At 32.4% G+C, this 26723-nt stretch overlaps 3 protein-coding genes across 3 annotated transcripts; all 3 read left to right on the top strand.

Moving 5' to 3' along the window:
• The first annotated feature begins 272 nt into the window (after window positions 1-272).
• Window positions 273-26282, top strand: LOC7498090 (basic endochitinase CHB4). The gene is made up of 3 exons (XM_002326006.4): window positions 273-771; window positions 976-1367; window positions 26158-26282. The coding sequence occupies exons 1-3, from the start codon at window positions 351-353 to the stop codon at window positions 26167-26169; spliced, it is 825 nt and encodes a 274-aa protein (XP_002326042.2). The 5' UTR covers window positions 273-350; the 3' UTR covers window positions 26170-26282.
• Window positions 13489-14626, top strand: LOC7497095 (endochitinase PR4). The gene is made up of 2 exons (XM_002326005.4): window positions 13489-13909; window positions 14114-14626. Exons 1-2 carry the CDS (start codon window positions 13489-13491, stop codon window positions 14518-14520), a joined length of 828 nt encoding a protein of 275 aa, XP_002326041.2. The 3' UTR covers window positions 14521-14626.
• Window positions 25065-26282, top strand: LOC18108499 (endochitinase EP3). The gene is made up of 2 exons (XM_006371437.3): window positions 25065-25561; window positions 25766-26282. The coding sequence occupies exons 1-2, from the start codon at window positions 25141-25143 to the stop codon at window positions 26167-26169; spliced, it is 825 nt and encodes a 274-aa protein (XP_006371499.3). The 5' UTR covers window positions 25065-25140; the 3' UTR covers window positions 26170-26282.
• Window positions 26283-26723: the final 441 nt, after the last annotated feature.

Here is a 26723-nt window from a genome sequence, read left to right as displayed (position 1 = left end):
GATTGTCTGATCTAGAAATAGATACAGAGGACTAAAAATAGGATTGTGTCTGATGTAGTAATAAAGTTTCTACCTTTTATGGTATATAACTGTCTGACCACTTCAACAACATGTCACGTAAGGACATTAATGTCATTATCCTAGATATTTTTGCTAAACTTTATTTATTTTGCTAAACTTTATAGACTAAATTATAATCAACTCCTAGATATTTTACACGTAAAATTATAGACCTCGTCCACTTTGTTCCTCTATAAATAGCTTAACCTCGACCTTATCTCCACACATCACAAGAAATTCCTTTCTCTCTTTGCATATCACTATCAAAACTCCCTTCAGGAGTAGCGAAAATGAGAAGCAATATTCTCCTTACCATTATCTTAGCCATAGTTCTTGCAGGAGCCCTGCCCAAGAATGTGGTAGAGGCTCAGAATTGTGGCTGTGCTGCAAACCTTTGTTGCAGTCAATATGGCTACTGTGGCACTAGCAATGCCTATTGTGGTCAGGGATGTAAACAAGGGCCCTGTTATTCATCGCCTACGCCTACTACCCCTAGTGGGAGTGGTTCTGTTGCTGATATTGTTACGCCTGGTTTCTTCAATGGTATAATCAGCCAAGCTGGTGCAGGCTGTGCTGGGAAGAATTTCTATACAAGAAATGCATTTCTCAGTGCTGTCAATTCATATCCTCAATTTGGTAAACTTGGTTCAGCTGAAGCTTCTAAGCGTGAGATTGCAGCTTTCTTCGCTCATGTTACTCATGAGACTGGACGTAAGTTCCTCTTCTATCCCTAATAACATTTCTCGCAGCATTTGAATAGCAAGCATGATAGCCAACAGTATTCTGTCTGTCTATCTATCTTTTCCACAAATACATTTGTCCGCATATGGATTTTGTCAACAAAGTGAACTGTCTAATAAGCGTGTTTCAGCTCCTAGTGTGTAAACTGACAAGAGAAAATGTCTTATTTTGCAGACTTCTGCTATACAGAAGAGATAAATGGTGCTTCCCGTGACTACTGTGATGAAAACAACAGGCAATACCCATGTGTTCCAGGTAAGAAATACCATGGCCGCGGACCAATCCAACTATCATGGAACTACAACTATGGGCCAGCCGGAAGCAGCAACAACTTTGATGGATTGAACAATCCTGACATTGTAGCAAGGGATGCTGTTGTGTCATTTAAGACAGCCTTATGGTTTTGGATGAAAAGTGTTCGTCCTGTTGTAGGCCAAGGTTTTGGAGCAACTATTCGAGCCATTAATGGTAATGAATGCAATGGTGGAAACTCAGGTGCTGTTCAGGCTCGTGTTAGATATTATAGAGATTATTGCAGTCAACTCGGCGTTTCTACTGAGAATAACCTCGCTTGCTAGGTTTTTAAATAACCTGAGTTGTTATGCCAAGTTATGGCTAATCAAATGAAAATAAGATGTACTGCTATGAAACAAATTGAAGAGAAATAAAGTTTATAATTATCGTTATGTCTCTTATAGTTTTTCAGTAATTTTGATGTCCCTTTTTATATTTATTTTTATTACTTGGAAAAACCTCCACTTTACGTGGCCATAAATTTGTGCTTAAATTCAATTTACGCCTTGTATTTTATTTTCCATCAATTGAATCCATTTTGACCAAAAGATTGGATCCATCGAACCCAATATATTAGCAATTTGAAATTGAAATCACTATATGTGTGCATATTCATTTATTCTTCCGTTTCCATAATAAATTTTCAAATTTATGTTAATATCCGTAGTAGGATCTACTCTAATTAATTATTTCTTGAGTAAAACAAGAACCAAAGGAAAAAAAAAAGTATTTTTAAATAACTTTTTTTTCCAAGGAATTTGTCCTCATTTTAATAAATCTTGATTTTTACATATTGCTTATGCTAGAGACTAGATAGAGACGAGAAGCTATGACTTTTTTTCCTCCCAATTATACAAGCATATTGTTATAATGATCTCAATAATTTGAACTCTATAGAAATTGTTGTTTTAGTTTTAAATTTTTTTAAAATATAAATAAAAAAAAATTCTTCAAAAAATTTGAAAATCACTTAGTTTGGAAATTAAAAATTTCATGAATATGACATGTTTTCGTTTTATTTTTTTTTTAAATGAAAGGTTGTATTGCCTGTTATGTTTATATATAATTCCTTTTCATCTTTTAAATTTGGTTGATTGATACCGAAATTAACACAAGTGTTGGTCACCATGACCATCAATAATTGCCATGAATTGTAAACAGTATGTTTAAGATTGTGATTTAAAGTATTTTTTATTTAAAAATATATCAAAATAATATTTTTTATATTTTTTATTCTTGATATTAGTATATCAAAATGATAAAAAAAACTAAAAAGTATTAATTTAAATTTTAAAAAAAATGTGGTCCAACCGCACTCTAAACAGTGCCAAACTCTATACAAGTTGTTGTTTTAGTTTTAAATTTTTTATAATATAAATAAAAAAAATTATTCTTCAAAAAAACTTGAAAATCACTTAGTTTGGAAATTAAAAATTTCATGAATATGACATTTTTTCGTTTTATGTTTTTGAAAATGAAAGGTTGTGTTGCCTTGACTGTTATGTTTATAATGCATGATAAGCTTACTTTTCATTTTTCAAATTTGGTTGATTGATACCAAAATTAACATTTTAAATTTGGTTGATTGATACCAAAATTAACAGATGTGTTAGTCATTGTACTCATCTATAATTGCCATGAATTGTAAATGTTTGATATTACGGTGGAAAGTGTTTTTTTATTTAAAATTATATCAAGATAATATTTTTTATTTTTTATATCATGATTAAAAAAAACTAAAAATATTAATTTAAAACTTAAAAAAATTAAAAATTTTAAAAAATATAATCCAACCACACTCTAAATAGGGCCGAAAGAAACTAAATTGTGTTTTTTTAGATATTAAGGGATTGAATTGAACTGTTCTAAGAACATCCAGAAACTGCAACACCTAGGATCTTCGCCATCAAATCACTATTGAGATTATTTGTTGGTTCAAAATCATGTTGAGCCGACGTTGAACATCATCAATATTAATGGCGAGACTTTTCAAAGAAGTTGTCAAGTCCATTTCTTACATGATAGCAATTGTGGATTGGGGTCCATGTCCATACACAACATCGCATTGATCTTGATGTTAATGAAACAAGTTTGAAATACAGTGGCAAAAAATCGATTTGCCAGACAAAAAAATGAAAAATTAGGCAACATGCTGTGATTTCCTTTTGCTTCCCAATTATCATATTGTTTGGCGTTGCTAGGCCATGTGCTTGGCTCACTTGACCGACAGCACTATATATTGACCAAAGTAAATATGATCTTTTCCAATATATACGATATGGCCACAGTGTGGTCAAATATCTTGGTAGTGTTGATTAATGGAGAGCTAAAGGCACTCCCCACCCATTTCTTATCCAGCTAGCTAGATGTGGAAGAAACGTTGGGGCCTATTTTACTTTCAGCTGCAAGAGCTGAGTTGTAGTAAGGTGGAATGAGTTGACATGACATGTATTGGCATGTGTTGGAATGAGCTGTGGATCTATTCCAACTTGATGCATATCTTTGGTTATAAAATCCCATTTGTTTATGTGTTCTATAAGTTTTATTTGAAAATTTTAATTTTTTTTATTTCAAATTAATTTTTTTTTAGTGTTTTAAGATCATTTTTATCTGCCGATATGAAAAATAAATTTTAAAAAATAAAAAATTATTATTTTGATGCATTTCCAAGCAAAAAAATACTTTAAAAAATAACTACTACTACATTTCTAATGAGCTAATCACCAAGAGAAAGAGAAAGTGTTGCGTGTTAAATAACCAATTCAACCCAATAATTTAAGTTATTAGATTAGGTTCCAAGATATGATTTATATTATTTTCTAACACACCTTTAAAAGTGAAAGTTCTTTAGCTTGTACATATTTATATTACTTTGTGCTTAATTTTTAACAAATAAATAGGAATGATAAGATTTGAACCCATGACCGCTTGATCATTAAGGCTCTAATATTATGTTAAAAAAACATCTTAATTTAATAATTTAAACTATTAGATGATGTTTTAAAATATAATTTATATTATTTTTTAATATTAAACTATTAGATTGAGATGTTAGAAATTAAGTTAGAGTTGAGAGAGTGTATCTCCTCCTCCTTGTAATATGAATGGCATCTCTAATTAATAAAACAGATATTGTAGGCAAATTATTCAACCACATGCGTCGATTCTGGACATCCATTTTTATCCTAACAGTTAGCTACAAAAACTAGAAAAGAAAGGAGCACTAGAAGACGGGTTCAATTTTATTTTTTTCTAACCTTTCATTTATGGTGAAAGGTTGTCTTCTCTATCTTAAAAATATATAGGAAGGCGACGTAGATTTTGGGTAATTAGCTCGTCAACGACGGCCATGCCCATTCTATGCCATTGGGTGCCAGTAACTTCGTAGAAGCTACTCCAGACTGTTTAAAGTAATAGGATATTACGTTTTCTTTCGTTAGGAGATAGGGTTGGACAGGCTTTTTCCTCCAAAGTCAGAACTAGCATGGTAAACTACCAATTGAATCTGTGTCTTTATGTGGACAGGATTTCTATTTTCTTGCCTAACTTCTTTCAACTTTTGCTTGAAATGGTAGTGGTTGATTATCCTTTCCTAGTTGTTTGAAAAGTAATACGCATCTGCCAGCAATGCCACAAACAATTGGTACGGGAAATCATACTCCATGCCCTCCCTCGGGCCTATATTTGTTTCAGATAATAGTGTGCTAAAGAATTTAAAAGAAATTGTATCACTGTGAGTGTGAAGAAAAGAAAATTAATTTCCAGACTATGCTTGTCTCCTGGCATTGAAAATTTCCACTTTCGTAAAGCTTTTGAGGATCCTATTAAGCTCATCTCCCATATGATTACCATCTATCGTGTGCTGTAACAGCACAATACAAAGTTAAAACTTCATGTTGATTAAAAAAAAAACTAATGTTAAGATATCCAAAAGCCTTGAAATGATTTGAGAATTTTAAGTATTAGACAAAAAATCCACCATGAGTGAGAAATATGGGTGAACTCTCCTCCAATTATGAATAGCTTTGGCTTCCTCAGTTTTTCCTATATTTGAGATACGACTTGAAAACAAAAGGGTTGATATTATTTTACATATATACCACATGTATTGCATATATATATATATTAGCATGTTGGCCAGCATAATGCAGCATGTCAATAATGTTTTTTTTTTTTAATATTAAAAAAATATGAAAAGTATATAAAATATTTTAACTATCCTTAAAATATTGATCTAAATAAATTTTTTATAAATTTTTTCTATTATTTTTATATAAAAAAAAATTAAACTACTCTTGAAGTATCATAAACAAAAATTATAGTTAATTTTTTTAATTGTTTTTTATTTTTTCTATAAAAAAACATTAAAATTACCCTTGAAGTGTTCTGAATGATTTTTTAAAAATTTTTCAATTTTTTATAAAAAAAACATTTAAACTACCCTTGAAGTATCCTAAACAAAAATGCTAATTAGTTTTTTTTATTTTTTTTTAATTTTTATTAAAAAAAACATTTGAACTACCCTTGAAGTATCCTATATATTTTTTTGTATAAATGTTTTCTATTTTTTAAAAAATAATTATTTAAACTACCCTTGAAGTATCCTAAACAGAAATGCTAATTACTTTTTTATAATTTTTTTTTTATTTTTTCTATAAAAAATATTAAAACTACTCTTGAAGTATCTTAAATAGTTTTATATAAATATTTTCTATTTGTTATAAAAAAAACATTTAAACTACCTTTGAAGTATTCTCAACAGAAATACTAATTAATTTTTATATTTTTTATATTTTGTATAAAAAAAACATTTGAACTACCCTTGAAATATCCTAAATAATTTTTTTAATTTTTATTATATTTTTATTTTTTCTATAAAAAAAACATTAAAACTACCCTTAAATGCTAAAAAAAATTTAGTGCATGTTAATTTGTAATAAATTGAATGATCATCCAATGAATATATGTTTTTTAATCATGAGTTGTTAAGTTATCTTTTACATTTAGATTATTTGATTACTCTACAAGTTTTAATTATTATTATTATTATTTTTGCATATTAAAAGATCATAAAAATTTTAATACATCATTACAAGTCTATAACTATAAGTTCGGAGTTGTAAGAAAAGTGTAAAATTTATTTAGTTTAACATTAAATTGAATTGAGGGTGGCATTAAATTTAATATTTAACTTTGAAATTCAAAATCCTTTAAATTGAATTGAGGGTGGCATTAAATTTAATATTTAACTTTGAAATTCAAAATCCTTTAAATTGAATTGAGGTAGGCATAAAAGAACCCGAAACACTGGGTCCTACCAAAACAAAGATCCAGTTTATATAGGCTATATTGTCATTAAAGTGTCCGAAGCACAAACTGTGCTCCAATAGTTTAGTTTTCAAAGCTGTAAAGCTTCAATCCCAACAAATATTTGCACACAAAATAGTTGCAAGGATCAGTAAATCATGAGAAAAAACAACTAATTAATGGGATAAAAGAAAGATCCAAAAACCAGTTGTGGCCAGTAAGTAAAAAAGAAAATATATAGAGTTTCATATGAATACATTAAAGAAATTAGCATCATTATTGACTATTTAGATACAAATAATATAATTTCACACTAATAGGTCTTGTAAGCAAGCTTCATCTTTCCTTTCCAAGATGAAATTCATGTGAAATATTTTTTTCGACAGTCCAGCTCTTTCATTTTTCGGGTTCTGTTCTTTCAATCTTAACTGAAAAATTAGACTTATACCAATCAACTTCTTCAACTAGGATGTAATATTAGCACTGAAACTATATATATACATATATATAGTCTTTCTATTAAACATTATGAGTAGTGCAAATTACAGAACCACTTGTATAACAGGCTTTGACCCCTACCAGAACCTTGCTAGGATAATAAAAAATAATAAACCCATCACTTTTATGTATTGTCATGAATATGATAAAACCAAACTAGCTGTTTCTTACGATGCTATATATAAAGATTCAAAATCACCAAGATTTTGTACTTGGTTTGTAGTAAAATAGAATTTTGATTTGTTTCATCCTGCAATCCTCGCATGAAAAATAGCATTAATGAAAGAATCTATGCAAGGAAAAAGGTCACTTTGCTATCTTTCATATCCATTTGATCACTCCAAAATAATAGAGGAGTTGGAAAAGGCAATTAATCAGCAGCTAAAATCCCAAAGTATATTATCTTTGTCACACGGGGGCACGACATCAGGGGTGATGACGAGCTTTTCATGCCTCTTGAGGAGGTATTGTTGTTGGGAAAGGAAATATGTTTGGGTTTAATCATAAGATTATAATTAAGGATCAGGAGTCGCTACCTAGTATTATGGTTAATAGAAACCTATGGTTTGCGAGAGTCCCGGTAAGGGACTGGTTGTACGAGGGGATGACGCATCACCCTAGTGCACCCTACCTAAGGTAAGTTGCATTGTTGCTTGGTTGTTTTTCTAAGTCGAGTTTCTATTCGTTAGTAAGGTTCAAAATAGATCTCTCTTCGTGAGAGAGTCTCTACCTCATCGGTTTAATTATAACCATTCTAAATATCAAATTTTAGCAATGTATTTATTTTACACTTTGTGTCTTTAATATCTGAGGGTGTACTCTACTGTATAGTTTTACACCTCATAAATGTTAAAGTCTACATCTACACCCTAGAAAAATGATTTGTAAAGGGTTTTTGACAATTTAGTCAAATCCTAATGGACAATCATAAATTAGGTACGATATCCATTCTTTTTGCTTTTTAAAACATGAAAAAGATGTAATTGTTTTTGTTTTTGTTTTTGTTTTTTCTTTTTAAATATGCTTGGAAAACTTTTTAGGATTTGGCCGTATGCATGAAAACAAAATATTTTTTTCTTTTTTGTTTTTTTGAAAAGGGAAATTAATTTAAAAGTTATGAATTTTTTATTTTTAAAAATGGTTTTTAGAAATATTTTAGAGAAAACCAGGTATTTTAATACCAGATTTGTATCTTACAATATAAATATACAACCTGATATTATACAAAATTGATAGAAAATATTTGAGAAAACACAATCTTTTTAAAAGGATTTTTGATTTTTTTTCTTTTTTTATAATATATATTATATTATAAAAAAATAGATATTAAATAAATATTGGCTGAGCCGAACTTTGTCCAAGAAATATTGGGCTAATCTCGGCCCAACACAATTTTTTTTAGTTTGGGTCGGACCCGTTCCAGCCATTAGGCTTAGCCCAAAATCCATTGCATGAATAGTAGGACACGCCCATTGTTTATGCATGAACAGAGAGGGAAGAAGAAGAGGAGGAAAGGGGGCTCACCTCGCTAAAGGGTCATGGATGTCGTTACTGGTCTGGTTGAGGACGATGGAACGGCTGGTGGCTCGTTGCAGAGCTGGAGGCAGGAAGAAGAAGAAGTAGAGGGAGGAAACTGTAGGGAGAGAGAGGGAGAGATGGTGCAACCACCACGTGAGGTGGTTGGGTGGCTGCTTGTGGTGGAGATGGTGATGAACAAGACGGTGGAGGGAGTAGGGGTGGCCAAAGGCCACGGTGAAGAGAGAATGAAGAGACAGTTCATAGTGGCAGTAAAAACAGGGGGACGAGCTGATTTTTTGACCTGATTTTTCTCATGCTCAGGCCATGAAATCTCCCCTATTTATAGGGTTTGGAGGAGGGTAATATTTTCTTCACTGAGAAAAATTTTCAGCCCTTGATTCGAATGGGAAGGATCCCAACCGTTGGCTCAAAGTAGGCACCATGAACTGTGAAATTTGACAGTTAAAGGCTGCTTGAGCTGGCCTTTTTAGGTTGGCATCGCGGCTTCTGTGGTGTCAATCAGTCTAAACGGACCATACCGAGGTGTAAAGGGATGTCAGGTGATCATTTGCATGCAAGTTTTGTCAAATTTGATAAAGGTTAGAGGCATTAAATGCACTTATAAAGTAGTTTTCCTGAGCTATCATTTCAGAGAAAATTGAAGAAGATGATGAAAAATAACCAAAACGGCATCGTTTTGGTAACGTTCACTTTATTCATTTGATTTCTGATTTGTCTCAATTACACCCTTGATTGACTTCAAACTTTTAATTTTATGCAATCTCATCCCTAAGAAAACTTTAATGTCAGCCTCAGATATCACACCCGGACATCGCGACAACCAATTAAAAATAATCTAAGAAAAAAAAGATATCTAACATCTTGTTCTTTGAGGGAAAGGTCTAGTTTAAGGAGTCACCACCTAGTATTACAATCACTACCAACCCTAACTAATCAACAGAGATTCTATGGTACGGGACTAGTTACGCGAAATGGAAGATATTACCACCCCTTAAGCGTCTTACTTGAAGCAAGCTGCATTGCTGGTTTTGTCTTAAATTGCTAAGAGTTTGTCTTTGTTCCATTTTTAAGGTCATCCTATAATATTCTCAACTCTGACGTCAATAAATATTCACCTATAAATATTTACAACTCTAGCATTGGTAAATATTGCGCAATCCACAAAGTGCGGTATTCCTGACAATGATGTCAGTGAATAAGTCCGCAAATTTTAAATCTAAAAAAAGAAAGAAACAATTTTTTTATTTTTTTCTGGTCGGATCTAGGTTTGTCGTACGGGCTGGGCTTGATCCAGCTAGCCCAGGCTTGGTCACTAAAATGCAACAAGCATACGTAAATTATAATTCGCATATGCATGTATAGTAAGAATGTAATTAAAATGGCAATGGTGAAGGGCTAAGAATAAAAATTAGAAATCAAAAGAATAAGAATCAAATTTGAAGTATCAATAACTAAGAGGACAACATTGAAATTCTAAATGTCTAGTACGATTTTCGAGAGGATAAGAGAGAGAAAAGAGGAAAAAAAAAGAAAGTCTCACCGACAACAATTCATCATACCAAGATCACCACGTGCAACCCCACCAAAAATAATAAGCTGCAAAGATTTCAATAACATAACAAAAGAGCTTTTTAACCACTGTGATGCGTTGTGCATGCTGACAAAATTTATGGGCGCCTCCCACACGTTGGAGCTTGAGTTGTATATATCATCAACTTTTCTATTTTAATATTATTTTATTTTTATTAAAAGATTAAATTACCATCAACCAATATGATAATAACAAAAAAAAGAAAAAACATAGTGAAAAAACATAAAAGCTCCTATATGCAGGCTTTAGAAATTTTGCAAGTCTTTTTATTGTTCTTAAAATAGTGAATTGATGTGAAAGTCCTTAAAACTTAGTTTCAATAATTTTGCTTTGAAGAGTAAATTAATAATTCCATTGTTCTTAAAAAAAATAAAAAAGACAATCGATCAATATAATAATTAATAATAAGTCATCTGAAAAGAAAAAAAATCCCCAATGTAAAAGCCATTGGTTTTTTTGAGAAGGGTAAATAAATAATTATACTATAGCAATAAATAGTAAAATATTTCTATGCCATAGTATTTTCACCTTTTGTTTTAGCTTTATCTTTTTTTTTTTGTTATATTGCTAGATAAACATCTTTTAACCGCAGCTAATAGTACTCACAGCAACAAATATAACTAAAAGCAACCAAGTAATCACTACATAGATCCTTAATGTGTCATTAAATATTATAAGAGATTTAAATAATATATATATATATATATATATATATATATATATATATATATAAAGTTTCATACACAAAATTTATATAGTCTTTTTTACGTTCTCTCTTATTTTGTACGTTCTCCCAGATTTCTAAAATAAAATCTTATTTCTATGAGACAAGAGAGAACGTAAACAGGCAAAAACATGTTTTGTACGATCATACACAAAAGTTTCATACACTTTCTAAAAAAATTATTTTTTTTTCTTCAAATTAAATATTACTATTTGAGAGTATTTGAGTTTATCTACTGAATTTATCATCCAATCTGCTTCCAACACGAAGCCCACATATCTCAAGCCCATCGTTTTATAGTCCAAATGAAGGCCCAAAAACGATGGGCCATTATGACGACAACTGTTCAGCACTTCATTTAGGCCCCCGTCTTTCAAATGAAATGCAATTACAATTTCAGGATGTGTCAGCAACAATTCCACGACGTCGCATCCAATGTTTTTCAGACGCATGAAGCACAAGGCTAAGCTTCTCTCTTCAAGTGGAAGTCTACAGCATATTGAAGATGAATGTGAGGTGGAATCCCAAGGCTCACTGGACTCTGGAATCAGACAAGGGAGTCTTCGTTGTTTAACATCTTCGTATGCAACAGCATCAAATTCTTCTTCTCCATATATAAAAAAATCAATATTCTTTTATTTTTCTTCTCTTTTCTTATCTCCTCAACTCCTTCTCTTCTTTTCCATGCTCAGATATGTCTTCTTCTCCTTTCTTCTTTTCTCTTCTCAGTTCTTTTTTTATTAATATACTTAACAATTTTTTTTCTCTTCTCGGCTTCAGTTGCGACTACAGTAAGATTTTTCTTTTCTCTTCTTTAATTTGTCAAGTTTTTTTTCACTATATTTGTTTTTTTATTTTATTTTTAAATTTTTTTGTTCTTAATAATTGTATGAATGTTATTGTAGGATTTTTTTTTCATATGAGATCAATTTTTAGTTGTTTTATTTTTAGCAATAGCAACTTCATTTTTTTCATATGAATTGTTTTAGTTGAATTTATTTTTTTGTGTTATTTATTTGTTGCAAATTTATTTGATTTGATTTTCTTGTTTTGTTTTTCCAAGCAACTCAGTTTTGAGTATTATAGAGTGTTGATTTATATTAATTTAATTATTTTATAGTTTTGTAAAATAGATTTTTTTAAAATATTTTTAAATAATCACCGACGGAATTATATATGATATTTTTTCGAGGAAAATACCAATGAAATGAAGCAGATAATTTTTTTCGCTCTTTTTCCGTTAGTAAATCCATCAGTAATAATATTTTTTATTACCAACAGACTTACCGACGGACAAAAAATTACAAACAAAAGATTTACAGACGGAGCATTTCCGTCAATAAATTAATTACCAATGGAATGATAATACAAATACCGATAAAAAATTTCATCAATAAATATAAAGATTATGGTAGTGTATTAAAGGTTCACCAAGCACGGAGTTTAGAGTAGAACGTGACCATGTCAAGGCGAGAATCACTATCGCCTTTTCTTTTTGACATAGATATGAAGGGGTTCTCAGTTCTATTTAAAAAAGCTTCAACTTCTGGATAATTTAAAAATCCATTGGGGAAATGGGATGTATATGAGTTATTTGTAATATGCATATGATACTTTAGTGTTTATTCCTAATCATTTCACTTTGATAACTAATGCTAAAAAGATTTTGAAGTGGTTTGAATTTACTTTATATCTAGAGGTTAATTTTCATAGAAGTTCACTAGTTGACATCAACCTAGATGATGAATTTACAGTAGAAATAACAAATGTGATATATTGCAAATGGGACACACTAGTTGCCCAATACTTAGGCCTTCTTTTTGGGAGCAAACCTGAAAAGACTCTCCACTTGGAAGCTTGTGATAAATAGCATCCGCACAAGACTAATTTCATGGAAAGGTAAGTTCTAGCGAAATGCCTTCACGATGCTATCATATGGAATTTTGTGGGGGTATTTAATTTGCACCGTAAGAAACAAGCTGATCTTCAAAGATAAGAAGCTTGATTGGAATACATTGTTTCAACTCATACTCCATCGTCGACTTGCACTTTGATTAAAGGTCTCAAAGGCATTTTAAGAGGGTCTAATAAGTGATGAGTTCTTGTTTATAGGAGTTTGTTAGTAGCATCTTCTTTGTAACTTCCTTTTATGTTTTTATCTATAACTAGCTTCCAGTTTATTATAGCCTGAATGATATGCTAGTTTTCTCAATAAATAACTCGATTGAGTTGCCGTACTTGCTTTCGATCCCATTGGCTACCGGTTTTTAAGTTTCTTTAGTTAGGTCATTCATCAAACGCAAATTAAGCTCTTAATTAATGAGAGGAAAATGTTGGGTTGGAAAAAAGTTATGAGGTGATAATCAGTAATTACAAAGCCAAATAAGATTGTCTGATGTAGAAATAGACACATAGGACTAAATAGGGTTGTGTCTGATGTAATAATAAAGTTTCTACCTTCTATGGTATGTAACTGTCAGACCACTTCAACAACATGTCACGTGAAGACTTTAATGTCATGATCCTAGAAATTTTTGCCGAACTTTATTTATTTTGCTAAATTTTATAGACTAAAATATAATCAACTCCTAGATATTTTACACGTAAAATTATAGAACTCGTCCACTTTGTGCCTCTATAAATAGCTTAACCTCGACCTTATCTCCACACACCACAAGAAATTCCTTTCTCTCTTTGCATATCAATATCAAAACTCCCTTCAGGAGTAGCGAAAATGAGAAGCAATATTCTACTTACCATTATCTTAGCCATAGCTCTTGCAGGAGCCCTGCCCAAGAATGTGGTAGAGGCTCAAAATTGTGGCTGTGCTGCAAACCTTTGTTGCAGTCAATATGGCTACTGTGGCACTGGCAATGACTATTGTGGTCAGGGATGTAAGCAAGGGCCCTGTTCTTCATCGCCTACGCCTACTACTCCCAGTGGGAGTGGTTCTGTTGCTGATATTGTTACGCCTGGTTTCTTCAATGGTATAATCAGCCAAGCTCCTGCAGGCTGTGCTGGGAAGAATTTCTATACAAGAGATGCATTTCTCAGTGCTGTCAATTCATATCCTCAATTTGGTAAACTTGGTTCAGTTGAAGCTTCTAAGCGTGAGATTGCAGCTTTCTTCGCTCATGTTACTCATGAGACTGGACGTAAGTTCTTCTTCCATCCCTAACAACATTTCTCGCAGCATTTGAATAGCAAGCATGATAGCCAACAGTAGTCTGTCTGTCTATCTATCTTTTCCACAAATACATTTGTCCGCATATGGATTTTGCCAACAAAGTGAACTGTCTAATAAGCGTGTTTCAGCTCCTCGTGTGTAAACTGACAAGAGAAAATGTCTTATTTTGCAGACTTCTGCTATAAAGAAGAGATAAATGGTGCTTCCGGTCAAGACTACTGTGATAAAAACAACAGGGAATACCCATGTGTTCCAGGCAAGAAATACTATGGCCGCGGACCACTCCAACTATCATGGAACTACAACTATGGGCCAGCCGGAAGGAGCAACAACTTTGATGGATTGAACAATCCTGACATTGTAGCAAGCGATGCTGTTGTGTCATTTAAGACAGCCTTATGGTTTTGGATGAACATTGTTCGTCCTGTTGTAAGCCAAGGTTTTGGAGCAACTATTCGAGCCATTAATAGTATGGAATGCAATGGTGGAAACCCAGGTACTGTTCAGGCTCGTGTTAGATATTATAGAGATTATTGCAGTCAACTCGGCGTTGCTCCTGAGAATAACCTCACTTGCTAGGTTTTTAAATAACCTGAGTTGTTATGCCAAGTTATGGCTAATTAATCAAATGAAAATAAGATGTACTGCTATGAAATAAATTGAAGACAAATAAAGTTTATGATAATCGTTATGTCTCTTATAGTTTTTCAGTAATTTTGATGTTCCTTTTTATATTTGTTTTTATTACTTGGAAAAACCTCCACTTTAAGTGGCCATAAATTTGTGTTGAAATTCAATTTACGCCTTGTACGTATTTTATTTCCCATCAATTGAATCCATTTTGACCAAAATATTGTCCATCCAACCCAATATATTAGCAATTTGAAATTGAAATCACTATATGTGTGCATATTCATTTATTCTTGCATTTCCATAATAAATTTTCAAATAATATTTTTTATTTTTGATATTAATATATCAAAACAATTAAAAAACATTAAAAATATTAATTTAAAACTTTTAAAAAAATTAAAAATTTTAAAAAATATTCTCCAACTGCACTCTAAACAGTGCCGAAGTCATAAAGAAACTAATTTGAGTTTTTTTAGACATTAAGGGATTGAATTGAACTGCTCTAAGAACATCCAGAAACTGCAACAGCGTTGAGCATCATCAATATTAATGGAGAGACTTTTCAAAGAAGTTGTCAAGTCCATTTCTTACATGAAAGCAATTATGGATTGGGGTCCATATCCATGTACCAACATTGTATCGATCTTGATGTTGATGGACCAAGTTTGAAATAAATCGATTTGCCACACAAAAAAATGGAAAATGAAAAATTAGGCGTTGCTAGGACATGTGCTTTGCTCACTTGACCGACAGCACTATGGACCAAAGCAAATATGGTCAAATATCTTGGTAGTGTTGATTAATGGAGAGCTAAAGGCACACCCCACCCACTTCTTATCTAGCTAGCTAGATGTGGAAGAAACGATGGCTCCTATTTTACTTATTGTTCAGCTGCAAGTGAAAAAAATAATGACCATCAAGAGCTGAGTTGTAGTAAGGTGAAATGAGTTGACACGACATGTGTTGGCACATGTGGTGGAATGAGCTGGATCTATTCCAACTTGCTGCATATCTTTGGTTATATATAAATTACCGTTTGTTTATGTGTTTTATAAGTTTTTTTTGATAGTTCTAGTAAAAAAGAAGACAAAAATGTGGTAAGCTAGGATATTACCTTTTCTTTCGTTAGGAGATAGGATTGGACAGACTTTTCCCTCCAAAGGCCGAACTGATATGGTAAGCTACCAATTGAGTCTCTGTCTTTATGAGGACAAGATTTCTATTTTCTTGCCTAACTACAACGTTTCCTTGAAATGGTAGTGATTGATTATCCTTTCCTAGTTGTTTGAAAAGTAATACGCATGTGCCAGCAATGGCCCTGCAGGTAATGGCGCCACAAATGGTATGGGAAATTAAACTCCTTGCCCTCTCTAGGGCCTAGATTTGTTTCGGCTGATAGTGTGCCAAAGAATTTAAGAGAATTGGTATTAGTACTGTGAGTGTGAAGAAAGGAGAAATGAAAAAAATTGAGGGCGGCTAAATGATGGCTCTGTAATATTTGGCTCTTCCATAGACTGTAGTGGTCAGTGCCATTGGATTGCCAACATCTATGCCTCTAGAAATCTTGAACTTCCAGTTTGTTAAGAGGTTTTAAACAAAAAAAAATGATATGAAAATATAAAAAAATTTATTTTAAACAAAAATCAAAATCAAAATTTAAAAGAATTCCCAAACACATTTTTTTTATATATAATCATGCGGTTGCCGTCTTCACTCTCGCCTGTAACATGGGCTCTCAAAATTGAATGTGGAGCTGGAACCACTCGTCTCATTATCTTCAAGATCTTTTAAATCCTTATTTATTAAGTAATGGTCAATTTTGAACCTTCCCTTTACAAATCTTTAATCACTAAGTTATGAAAGTTTTGTTCCTGGGCAGAACCTTTTCAACCATAATTAATTCCCCTCTGCCATAACCATGTTTTGCGTTGTGATCTCTGGCCATAGTTCTTCAGCAAAAAAAAAAATAGGAAGAATAGGATATGATACCAACTAGCACAATTTAAACTAATTAGACTGGGAATAAAAAAACATGGGAAGATAGAATTCACCAAAAGGGCCAAACAAGAACCCTAGCTACATTGTTATTTTCAGAATAATATTCTTCCACCAAAATCTACCTCATAAAAATATTTGCAATAACTTAAATAGGTCTATCTTTAACCTCAATCAAAATGGAAAAAATAATCCTACAAAGATAGAAAAATTAAAAGCTAAAATTTGAAATAAATAAAAACTAAAACTAAAACTAAAAAAAAATAGCATTTTTTAAATCTAATTTGAAAGTCTTTCTAACCTCAACAGATTACAACGAAACAATATTCCACTATAGAATAGGTCTGTAGAATCTTTTAATGAAATTTAAACATGATTTAATAGTTGAATAAAATATTATGTTTATTTTTATCAAATATATTGTTTGGAGTGACTAAACTTTTCCTCGAGTTTGGACTTTTTATTCCATCCATAAATATATCTACTAGGTTTTTCACATACTCTAGTTACAACAAATTTATATCCGATTATGATTATTATTCTTGTAGATTAATATTAGCAATAACGACATATTGGTATGGGAAATTAAACTCCTTATTATTACCTTACCCAACTCTCAAGCCCTAGATGTACATAGTGTGGTAAAGGATTTAAAAGATATCGTATTAGTGTATGGAAAAGAAATTAAAATAAATTGAGAACTTGGCTCTGCCTCTGTGCTCAGTACCATTTGATCTCTAACATCTATGCTTCTAGAGATTTTGAGCAGCTCCTAGTCTGTTCAAAGTTTTTTTTAGCAGCCTTCCTTGATGATCTATAAGAACCGAACAATCAAGTCAATGAGAAGCCTAGCTACAACACTAAGCCAAGTCCCTAACCTTGTGGCGCATTGAGTGGAAGAAATTCTCAACGTTTGACTCCAGGTAGGATTGAAAATCTCCACTCATTTACGCTGTTGATAAAAATAAACCAAAGTTAAGATGGCAAAATTCGCTGAACCCATACTTCATGAAATTTTAATTATTACATAGGAAAATCCATGCCTAAAGTTTAAAACACATTATTCAATGAACTGTAATATAAATGGATATTTGCAATATAAGGTTGTGTTCCACTCATGGAATGGGATGATAGAAGCATCTGATTTAGTAGGCATGTTTTCAGCAAATAAAGTTTCGAGTGTATTTAGAAGTGTGGTAATGATTCTTTTTTAAAATACTTTTTATTTTAAAAAATCATTTTCGATATTAACATATCAAAATGAATCGAAAACATCAAAAAAATATTAATTTAAAATAAAAAAATAAAAAAAAATAATTTTAAAAAAAATAATTTTAAAACATAAAAAAACAAACAACAACCTCTCTTTTATTTTCTAACATACCAAAGAAAATTTACGAAACCAATAGTATCGATTGCATAATCCATTATTTGTCGGAGTCTCGGTACTAGAGGGATTTGATCCCAAGTCACACAAGCCTAGTAACTTTACTAATCAGCTCTCTTTTTAGGTTTCTTTCTGGTTTTTTATTAGTAATTCTTCTCCAATTTGTCGTCTCAGACTGGTTTTTACTATCTATTTGCTCATCAAGTCAAAGAAAAGAACATGAAATCCCCCCTATTTATAGGGTATGGAAGAAGGTAATATTTTCTTCACTGGAGGAAATTTTCAGCCCTTGATTCGGATGTGAAGGATCCCAACCGTTGACTCAAAGTAGGTACTATGAACTGTCAAATTTGACAGTTAAAGGCTGCTTGAGCTGGTTTCTTTAGGTTGGCACCGCGGCCTTTATGGTGTCAATTAGCCTGAACGGACCATGTCAGGGTGTAAAGGGATGTCAGGTGATCATTTACGTGCAAGTTTTGTCAAATTTGGTGAAGGTTAAAGGCATTAAATGTACCTATAAAGTAGTTTTTCTAAGCTATCATTTCAGAGAAAATTAAAGAAGAAGATGAACAATAACCAAAACGGCACCGTTTTGGTAATGTTCACTTTAGTCATTTGATTTCTGATTAGTCTCAATTATACTCATGATTGACTTTAAACTTTTAATTTTATGCAATCTCATCTCTAAGAAAACTTCAATGTCAGCCTCATATATCACACCCGGACATCACAGCGACCGATTAAAAATAATCTAAGAAAAGAAAAGATATTTAACATCTTGTTCCTTGGAAGAAAGGTCTAGTTTAAGGAATCACAACCTAGTATTACAGTCACTACCAACCCTAACTGATCAATAGAGATTCTATGATACGGGACTGATTACGCGAAATAGAAGATACTATCACCCTTAAGCGTCTTACTTGAAGCAAGCTGCTTTGTTGGTTTTGTTTTAAATTGTTAAGAGTTTGTCTTTGTTCTATTTTTAAGGTCATCCTATAATATTCTCAACTCTGACATCAATAAATATTCATCTATAAATATTTTCAACTTTAGCGTTGGTAAATATTGCGCAATCCACAAAGTACAATATTTCTGACTATGATGTCAGTGAATAAGTCTACAAATTTTAAATTTTAAAAAAGAAAGAAACAAATTTTTTTTAATTTTTTTATGGTCGGATCTAGGTTAGTCATACGGGCTGGGCTTGATCTAGCCAGCTCAGGCTTGATCTAGCCAGCCCAGGCTTGATCACTGAAATGTAACAAACATACGTAAATTATAATTCACGTATGCGTGTATAGTAAGAATGTAATTAAAATGGCAATGGTGAAAGGTAAAGAATAAAATTAGAAATCAAAAAAATAAAAATTAAATTTAAAGTATCAATAACTTAGAGACAACATTCAAATTCTAAATAGCTAGTGCGATTTTTTAGAGGAGAAGAGAAAAAAAAAATCTTACCGACAACAATTCATCATACCACTATCACCACGTGCCACCCTACCAAAATTAATAAGCTGCAAAGATTACAACAACATTGCAGAAGAGCTTTTTAACCATTGTGACGCGTTGCGTGTGCTGAGGTTGTGGGCACCTCCCACACATTAGAGCATGAGTTGTATATATTATCAACTTTTTATTTTAATATTATTTTTTATTGGAAGATTAAATTACTGAAAAAACATAAAAGCTCCAGTATGCAAGCTTTAGAAATTTTGCAAGTCTTTTTATTGTTCTTAAAATTATGAATTGATGTGAAAGCTCTTAAAAGTTAGTTTCAATAAACCAAGAGTAAATTAATAATTTCATTGTTCTTAAAAAAAATAAAAAAGACAATCGATCAATATAATAATTAAAAATAAGTCATGTCAAAAGAAAAAATTATCCCCAACGAAAAAGCCATTGGTTTTTTTGAGAAGGGTAAATAGATAATTATACTATAGCAATAAATAGTAAAATATTTCTATGCCATAGTATTTTCACCTTTTGTTTTAGCTTTATCTCTTTTTTTTTTTTTTAGTTATATTGCTAGATAAACATCTTTTAACCGCAGCTAATAGTACTAACAGCAACAAATATAACTAAAAGCAACCAAGTAATCACTACATAGATCCTTAATGTGTCATTAAATATTATAAGAGATTTAAATAAAAATAAAAAATATATATATAAAAAGTTTCATACACAAAATTTATATGGTTTAAGGGCCACACTTTCTAAAAAAATTATTTTTTTTCTTCAAATTAAATGTTACTATTTGAGAGTAATTGAGTTTATCTACTGAATTTATCATCCAATCTGCTTCCAACGCGAAGCCCACATATCTCAAGCCCATCATTTTATAGTCCAAATGAAGGCCCAAAAAAGATGGGCCATTATGACCACAACTGTTCAGCACTTCATTTAGGCCCCCGTCTTTCAAATGAAATGCAATTACAATTTCAGGATGTGTTAGCAACAATTCCACGACGTCGCATCCAATGTTTCTCAGACGCATGAAGCACAAGGCTAAGCTTCTCTCTTCAAGTGGAAGTCTACAGCATATTGAAGATGAATGTGAGGTGGAATCCCAAGGCTCACTGGACTCTGGAATCAGACAAGGGAGTCCTCGTTGTTTAACATCTTCGTATGCAACAGCATCAAATTCTGTTGTTGAGGCAGAGGTGCAGGGAACGTTGAAAACTGGGCAGGCATTGGGTTTTGGAATGTTGAGGACTTGCAGGTGCTGGTAACATCCATTAGAGGCCAGGTGGACAGAGAGCTGGAAGATTGGAATGACGACCAATAATGCCATTTTGCAGCTCGACATTGGATATGTATTACCTTCTTTCTTAATGAAGATCTTATTCTGGAATAGTTGTGGATTGGGTATGTCTGCTAAGGGGGTATCGATTAGGAATACTGTTATACTGTTCTGTATAATGACATTGAGGTGTGTTTCCTGCTAGGAACTAAGAGGGCAATGTGCTGTGACAATTTTGTTCATGCATTATAGAATAACTTATCAGTCAAATGGTTTACACTTAATTCAGTTGATTAGGCTGGAGGTATTTTAGCTACGTGGGATGAAAGTAAGTTCATGGTTCATTCAATTGAATATGGTGGGCAATGGGTAGCACCTTTTGGATTGCATATTGAGAAGCAATTTACTTGTGCAATCATAGGAGTCTATGCAGGAATCATAGTTCATGAGAGACGGGAACTGTGGGAGGAACTCCGTACCTTACAAGCTGCGCTTGTAACACCTTTGTTCATTGTTGGGGACTTCAATGAAACATTGCATCAGTGTGAAAGGAACAGTGGCTATTTGAATGGCATTGGTTCTACGGATTTCAAAAGATTCATATCCAATTGCAATGTTTTGGAGTATCCCCTCTCTGGTCACCGATACACAAGATTTCATGGCAACTCAATGAGTAGAACTGATAGAGCCTTTGCCACTCCATAATTCCATTTAACATTCTCAGGTCTCCTACTCAGTCGGTTTCCACAAGAATTGTCTGATCACTGCCCAATGATCATAGGACTGCAATGCCAAACTTGGAGATGGAAGCCATTTCGTTTCCTTAATTGTTAGGTCTCTCAGCCTATGTCTATGGACAAACTAGAGGGTCTTTGGCAGGAATGTGGTATTAAGTACAATGGGAGACTTCACTTGGTTAAAAAGCTTGCCTTTATGGCTATGAAATTCAGAATATGGAATAGAAAGGAATTTGGCAATCAGGACTTAAAACTGTGTTGCAGCTTTAGCGTGACATCCAGCGACTGGAGAATATTGAAGAGGACAAACAGCTTAACCATGAAGAACTTTCTATGCTGCAAATCTTGCGCTCTAAGCCGTGGGAAATCAATAAGTTAATTTGTGGAATCAATCTGCAGTACAAAATCAAGACAGACCTGGTGCAAGCCTTGGAGATAAGAATACAAAATTCTTCCACATTATAGCTAATATTCGAAGGAGTAGAAAACTCTATCACTCGTATCAGATACAATGATATACTGCATCCCTTCCCAAGGACATCAAGGAGGCGGCAATATCCTATTTCTCAAGTCTGTTCACTAATGATATCTCTACAAGAGCTACAATGGGGTTCCTTGGGTTCAATAAACTATCCATAATACCAACTCAACAACTTGAACAAGCGGTAACTATGGAAGAGGTCAAGCAAATGATTTGGAGTTGTGATGGAACAAAAGCCCCAGGTCTTTACTGCTTCACCTTCATTTTCTATAAAAACGCATGGCATCTGATAGGGCCTAACATTTTTTATATGGTGCTTGAATTTTCTCGAATTTAGGAAATTACCAACAGGAATTAACATCTCTCATATGGCTTTCGTTCCAAAATCAAAGCTATCTACAGAATTTTCAGAGTAATGCCAATAAGTTTAGTACATGGCTTGTACAAAATTTATAGCTAAACTGCTATCCAACAAATGGAAAGTCATTATGCATAGTATTAGTGCTAATCAAACAACTTTCATCAAATTTTAGATGGTTTCATGACGGCTAATGAAGTTGTACACAGTGTTAAGAAAAGTGGGCAACATAGTTTGGTTATGAAAGTGGACTTTTATAAGGCTTTTAATTCAGTTGTATAGGGGTACCTAGAGAAAGTGATGTCATGTATGGGTTTTTGGAGGAGGTGGACTTCTCTAATACATCAATGCATTGCGAGATCTAAATTAGCTATTCTTATCACTGTTAGAAAATTGATAAATACAAATAAAAATATTAATAGAAATATTTCGTCGATAAATTGTAATAAATTTTACCGATGAAAATATTTTATCGGTATATACTGAAGGAATTACAGTGGGAAAAAAATAAAACAAAGTCAAAAAAATACGATGACGTGTCATTTATACCAATAAAATTACCGACGGAATAAATTCCATCGATAAAATCATTGGTAAACTGTTAACACTGTTCATCATGTCAATTACAAAAGGAATTATCAACGAAAAATTCTGTTTGTATTTACCAGAGATCTCTAGAACTGTTCACTTTCCAATTGCGCTGTTAATTAATATTCTTTACAGATAAAATCACCAGCGGATTGAAAAGTCGTCGGTGTTATTTGGTGGGTTTCTGAAAAATTTTGATTAAGTTGAAAATTTAAATTAAATATTACAGACGGAATCATCGACGAATTGAAAAGTCGTCGGTGATATTTGGTGGTTTTTGAAAATTTTTTATTAAATTGAAAATTTAAATTAAATATTACAGACGGAATCACCAACGAAATGATTAAAAATATTAAAATTTAATTATCCGTCGGTAAAACTGTTGGTAAAACGCTCGAATAAAAAGTCTAGAATCCCTAATTTTGCAACAAACAGACAACATTTCTTCTTCTTCTTCTTCTTCTTCTTCTTCCCCATATGTAAAAAAATAACATCCCTTTCTTTCTCTTCTCTTCTCTCCTCTCCTCAACTCTTTCTCTTCTCCTTCATGCTCAGGTATATCTTTTTCTCCTTTCTTCTTTTCTCTTCTCAATTTTTTTTTAATTAATATACTTTACGAATTTTTTTTCCTATTCTCGGCTTCACTTGTGACTAATTAAGGTAAGATTTGTTTCTTCTTTTATTGATTTTTTTTCACTATATTTGTTTTTTATTTTATTTTTAAATTGTTTTGTTCTTAATAGTTATATGAATGTTGTTGTAGGATTTTTTTCTTTCATTTTAATCAATTTTTAGTTCACTTATTTTTAGCAATCGCAACTTCATTTTTTTCATATGAATTTTTTTATTTGAATTTATTTTTTGTGTTTTTTATTTGTTGCAAATTTATTTGAGTTGATTTTCTTCTTTTGTTTTTCCAAGCAACTCAGTTTTGAGTATTATTGAGTGTTGATTTATATTAATTTAATTATTTTATAGTTTTGTAAAATAGATTTTTTAAAAATATTTTTAAATAATCACCGATGGAATTACATACGGTATTTTTCTGAGGGAAATATCGACGGAATGAAGCGGGTAATTTTTTTCACGCTTTTTTCGTTAGTATATCCATCGGTAATAATATTTTTTATTACCAACGGATAAAAAATTACAGACAAAAGATTCACCGATGAAGCATTTTTATCTGTGATTTCGTCGGTAAATTAATTACTAATGGAATAATAATACAAATACCGATGAAAAATTCCATCAGTAAATATAAAGATTATGATAAGCATGGAGTTTAGAGTAGAACATGACTATGTCAAGGCGAGAATCACTATCGCCTTTTCTTTTTGACATAGATATGGAGGGGTTATCAGTTCTATTTAATAGAGCTTCCACTTCTGGATTATTTAAAGGAATCCATTGTGGAAATGGATGTATATGAGTTATTTGCAATATGCGGATAATACCTTAGTGTTTATTCCTAATCATTTCATTTTTATAATTAATGCTAAATTAAAGGATTTTGAGATGGTATGAATTGACTTTAGATCTGAAGGTTAATTTTTGTAAAAGTTCACTAGTTGACATCAACCTAGATGATGAATTTACAGTAGGAATAACAAATGTGATATATTGCAAATGGAACACACTACTTGCCCAATACTTGGACCTTCTTTTGGGGGCAAACCTGAAAAGTTAGGAAGTGATAACCAGTACATACCAAGCCAAATAAGATTGTCTCATGTAGTAATAGACACATGGTACTAAATAGGACTGTGTCCGGTGTAGTAATAAAGTTTCAACATTTTATGGTATTTAAATGTCTGACCACTTCGGATCTATTTGAGAGTGTAGTTACGGTTGTTTTTTAAAGTATTTTTCGTACTGAAATACATTAAAATGATGTTTTTTTATTTTAAAAAAATTATTTTTAATATTAGCGTATTAAAACGATCCAAAACACACAAAAAATTAATTTTTAGCAAAAAAAATAATTTTTTTAGAAATACGGGTACAACCACGTTTCCAAACGCTCTCTTCAACATCATGTCACGTAAAGAGTACATTAATGTCATTATCCTAGAAATTTTGGCCAAACTTTATTTATTTTGCTAAACTTTATAGACTAAATTATAATCAACTCCTAGATATTTTACACGTAAAATTATAGACCTCGTCCACTTTGTGCCTCTATAAATAGCTTAACCTCGACCTTATCTCCACACAGCACAAGAAATTCCTCTCTCTCTTTGCATATCAATATCAAAACTCCCTTCAGGAGTAGCGAAAATGAGAAGCAATATTCTAGTTACCATTATCTTCGCCATAGTTCTTGCAGGAGCCCTGCCCAAGAATGTGGTAGAGGCTCAGAATTGTGGCTGTGCTGCAAACCTTTGTTGCAGTCAATATGGCTACTGTGGCACTGGCAATGCCTATTGTGGTCAGGGATGTAAACAAGGGCCCTGTAATTCATCGCCTACGCCTACTACTCCTAGTGGGAGTGGTTCTGTTGCTGATATTGTTACGCCTGCTTTCTTCAATGGTATAATCAACCAAGCTGCTGCAAGCTGTGCTGGGAAGAATTTCTATACAAGAAATGCATTTCTCAGTGCTGTCAATTCATATCCTCAATTTGGTAAACTTGGTTCAGCTGAAGCTTCTAAGCGTGAGATTGCAGCTTTCTTCGCTCATGTTACTCATGAAACTGGACGTAAGTTCCTCCTCCATCCCTAATAACATTTGTCGCAGCATTCGAATAGCAAGCATGATAGCCAACAGTATTCTGTCTGTCTACCTATCTTTTCCACGAATACATTAGTCCGCATATGGATTTTGTCAACAAAGTGAACTGTCTAATAAGTGTGTTTCAGCTCCTCGTGTGTAAACTGACAAGATAAAATGTCTTATTTTGCAGACTTCTGCTATATAGAAGAGATAAATGGTGCTTCCGGTGACTACTGTGATGAAAACAACAGGGAATACCCATGTGTTCCAGGCAAGAAATACTATGGCCGCGGACCACTCCAACTATCATGGAACTACAACTATGGGCCAGCCGGAAGGAGCAACAACTTTGATGGATTGAACAATCCTGACATTGTAGCAAGGGATGCTGTTGTGTCATTTAAGACAGCCTTATGGTTTTGGATGAACAGAGTTCGTCCTGTTGTAAGCCAAGGTTTTGGAGCAACTATTCGAGCCATTAATGGTATAGAATGCAATGGTGGAAACCCAGGTGCTGTTCAGGCTCGTGTCAGATATTATAGAGATTATTGCAGTCAACTCGGCGTTTCTACTGAGAATAACCTCACTTGCTAGGTTTTTAAATAACCTGAGTTGTTAAGCCAAGTTATGGCTAATCATATGAAAATAAGATGTACTGCTATGAAACAAATTGAAGAGAAATAAAGTTCATCATAATCGTTATGTCTCTTATAGTTTTTCAGTAATTTTGATGTCCCTTTTTATATTTGTTTTTATTACTTAGAAAAACCTCCACTTTACTTGGCCATAAATTTGTGTTGAAATTCAATTTACGCCTTGTACGTATTTTATTTTCCATCAATTGAGTCCATTTTGACCAAAAGATTGTCCATCCAACCCAATTAATATATTAGCAATTTGAAATTTAAATCACTATATATTAGCATATTCATTTAATTTATTCTTCCATTTCCATAATAAATTTTCAAATTTATGTTAATATCCATAGTAGGATCTACTCTAATTTTCTTGAGTAAAACAAAAACCAAAGGAAAAAAAATTATATTTTTAAATAGCTTTTTTTTTCCAGGAATTTGTCCTCATTTTAATAAATCTTGATTTTTACATATTGCTTATGCTAGAGACTAGATAGAGACGAGAAGCTATGA

This window comes from Populus trichocarpa, chromosome 19 (genome assembly GCF_000002775.5).
Source record: "Populus trichocarpa isolate Nisqually-1 chromosome 19, P.trichocarpa_v4.1, whole genome shotgun sequence".
In the NCBI taxonomy this organism is placed as follows: Eukaryota; Viridiplantae; Streptophyta; class Magnoliopsida; order Malpighiales; family Salicaceae; genus Populus; species Populus trichocarpa.
This window is presented reverse-complemented; position numbering and strand designations above follow the sequence as displayed.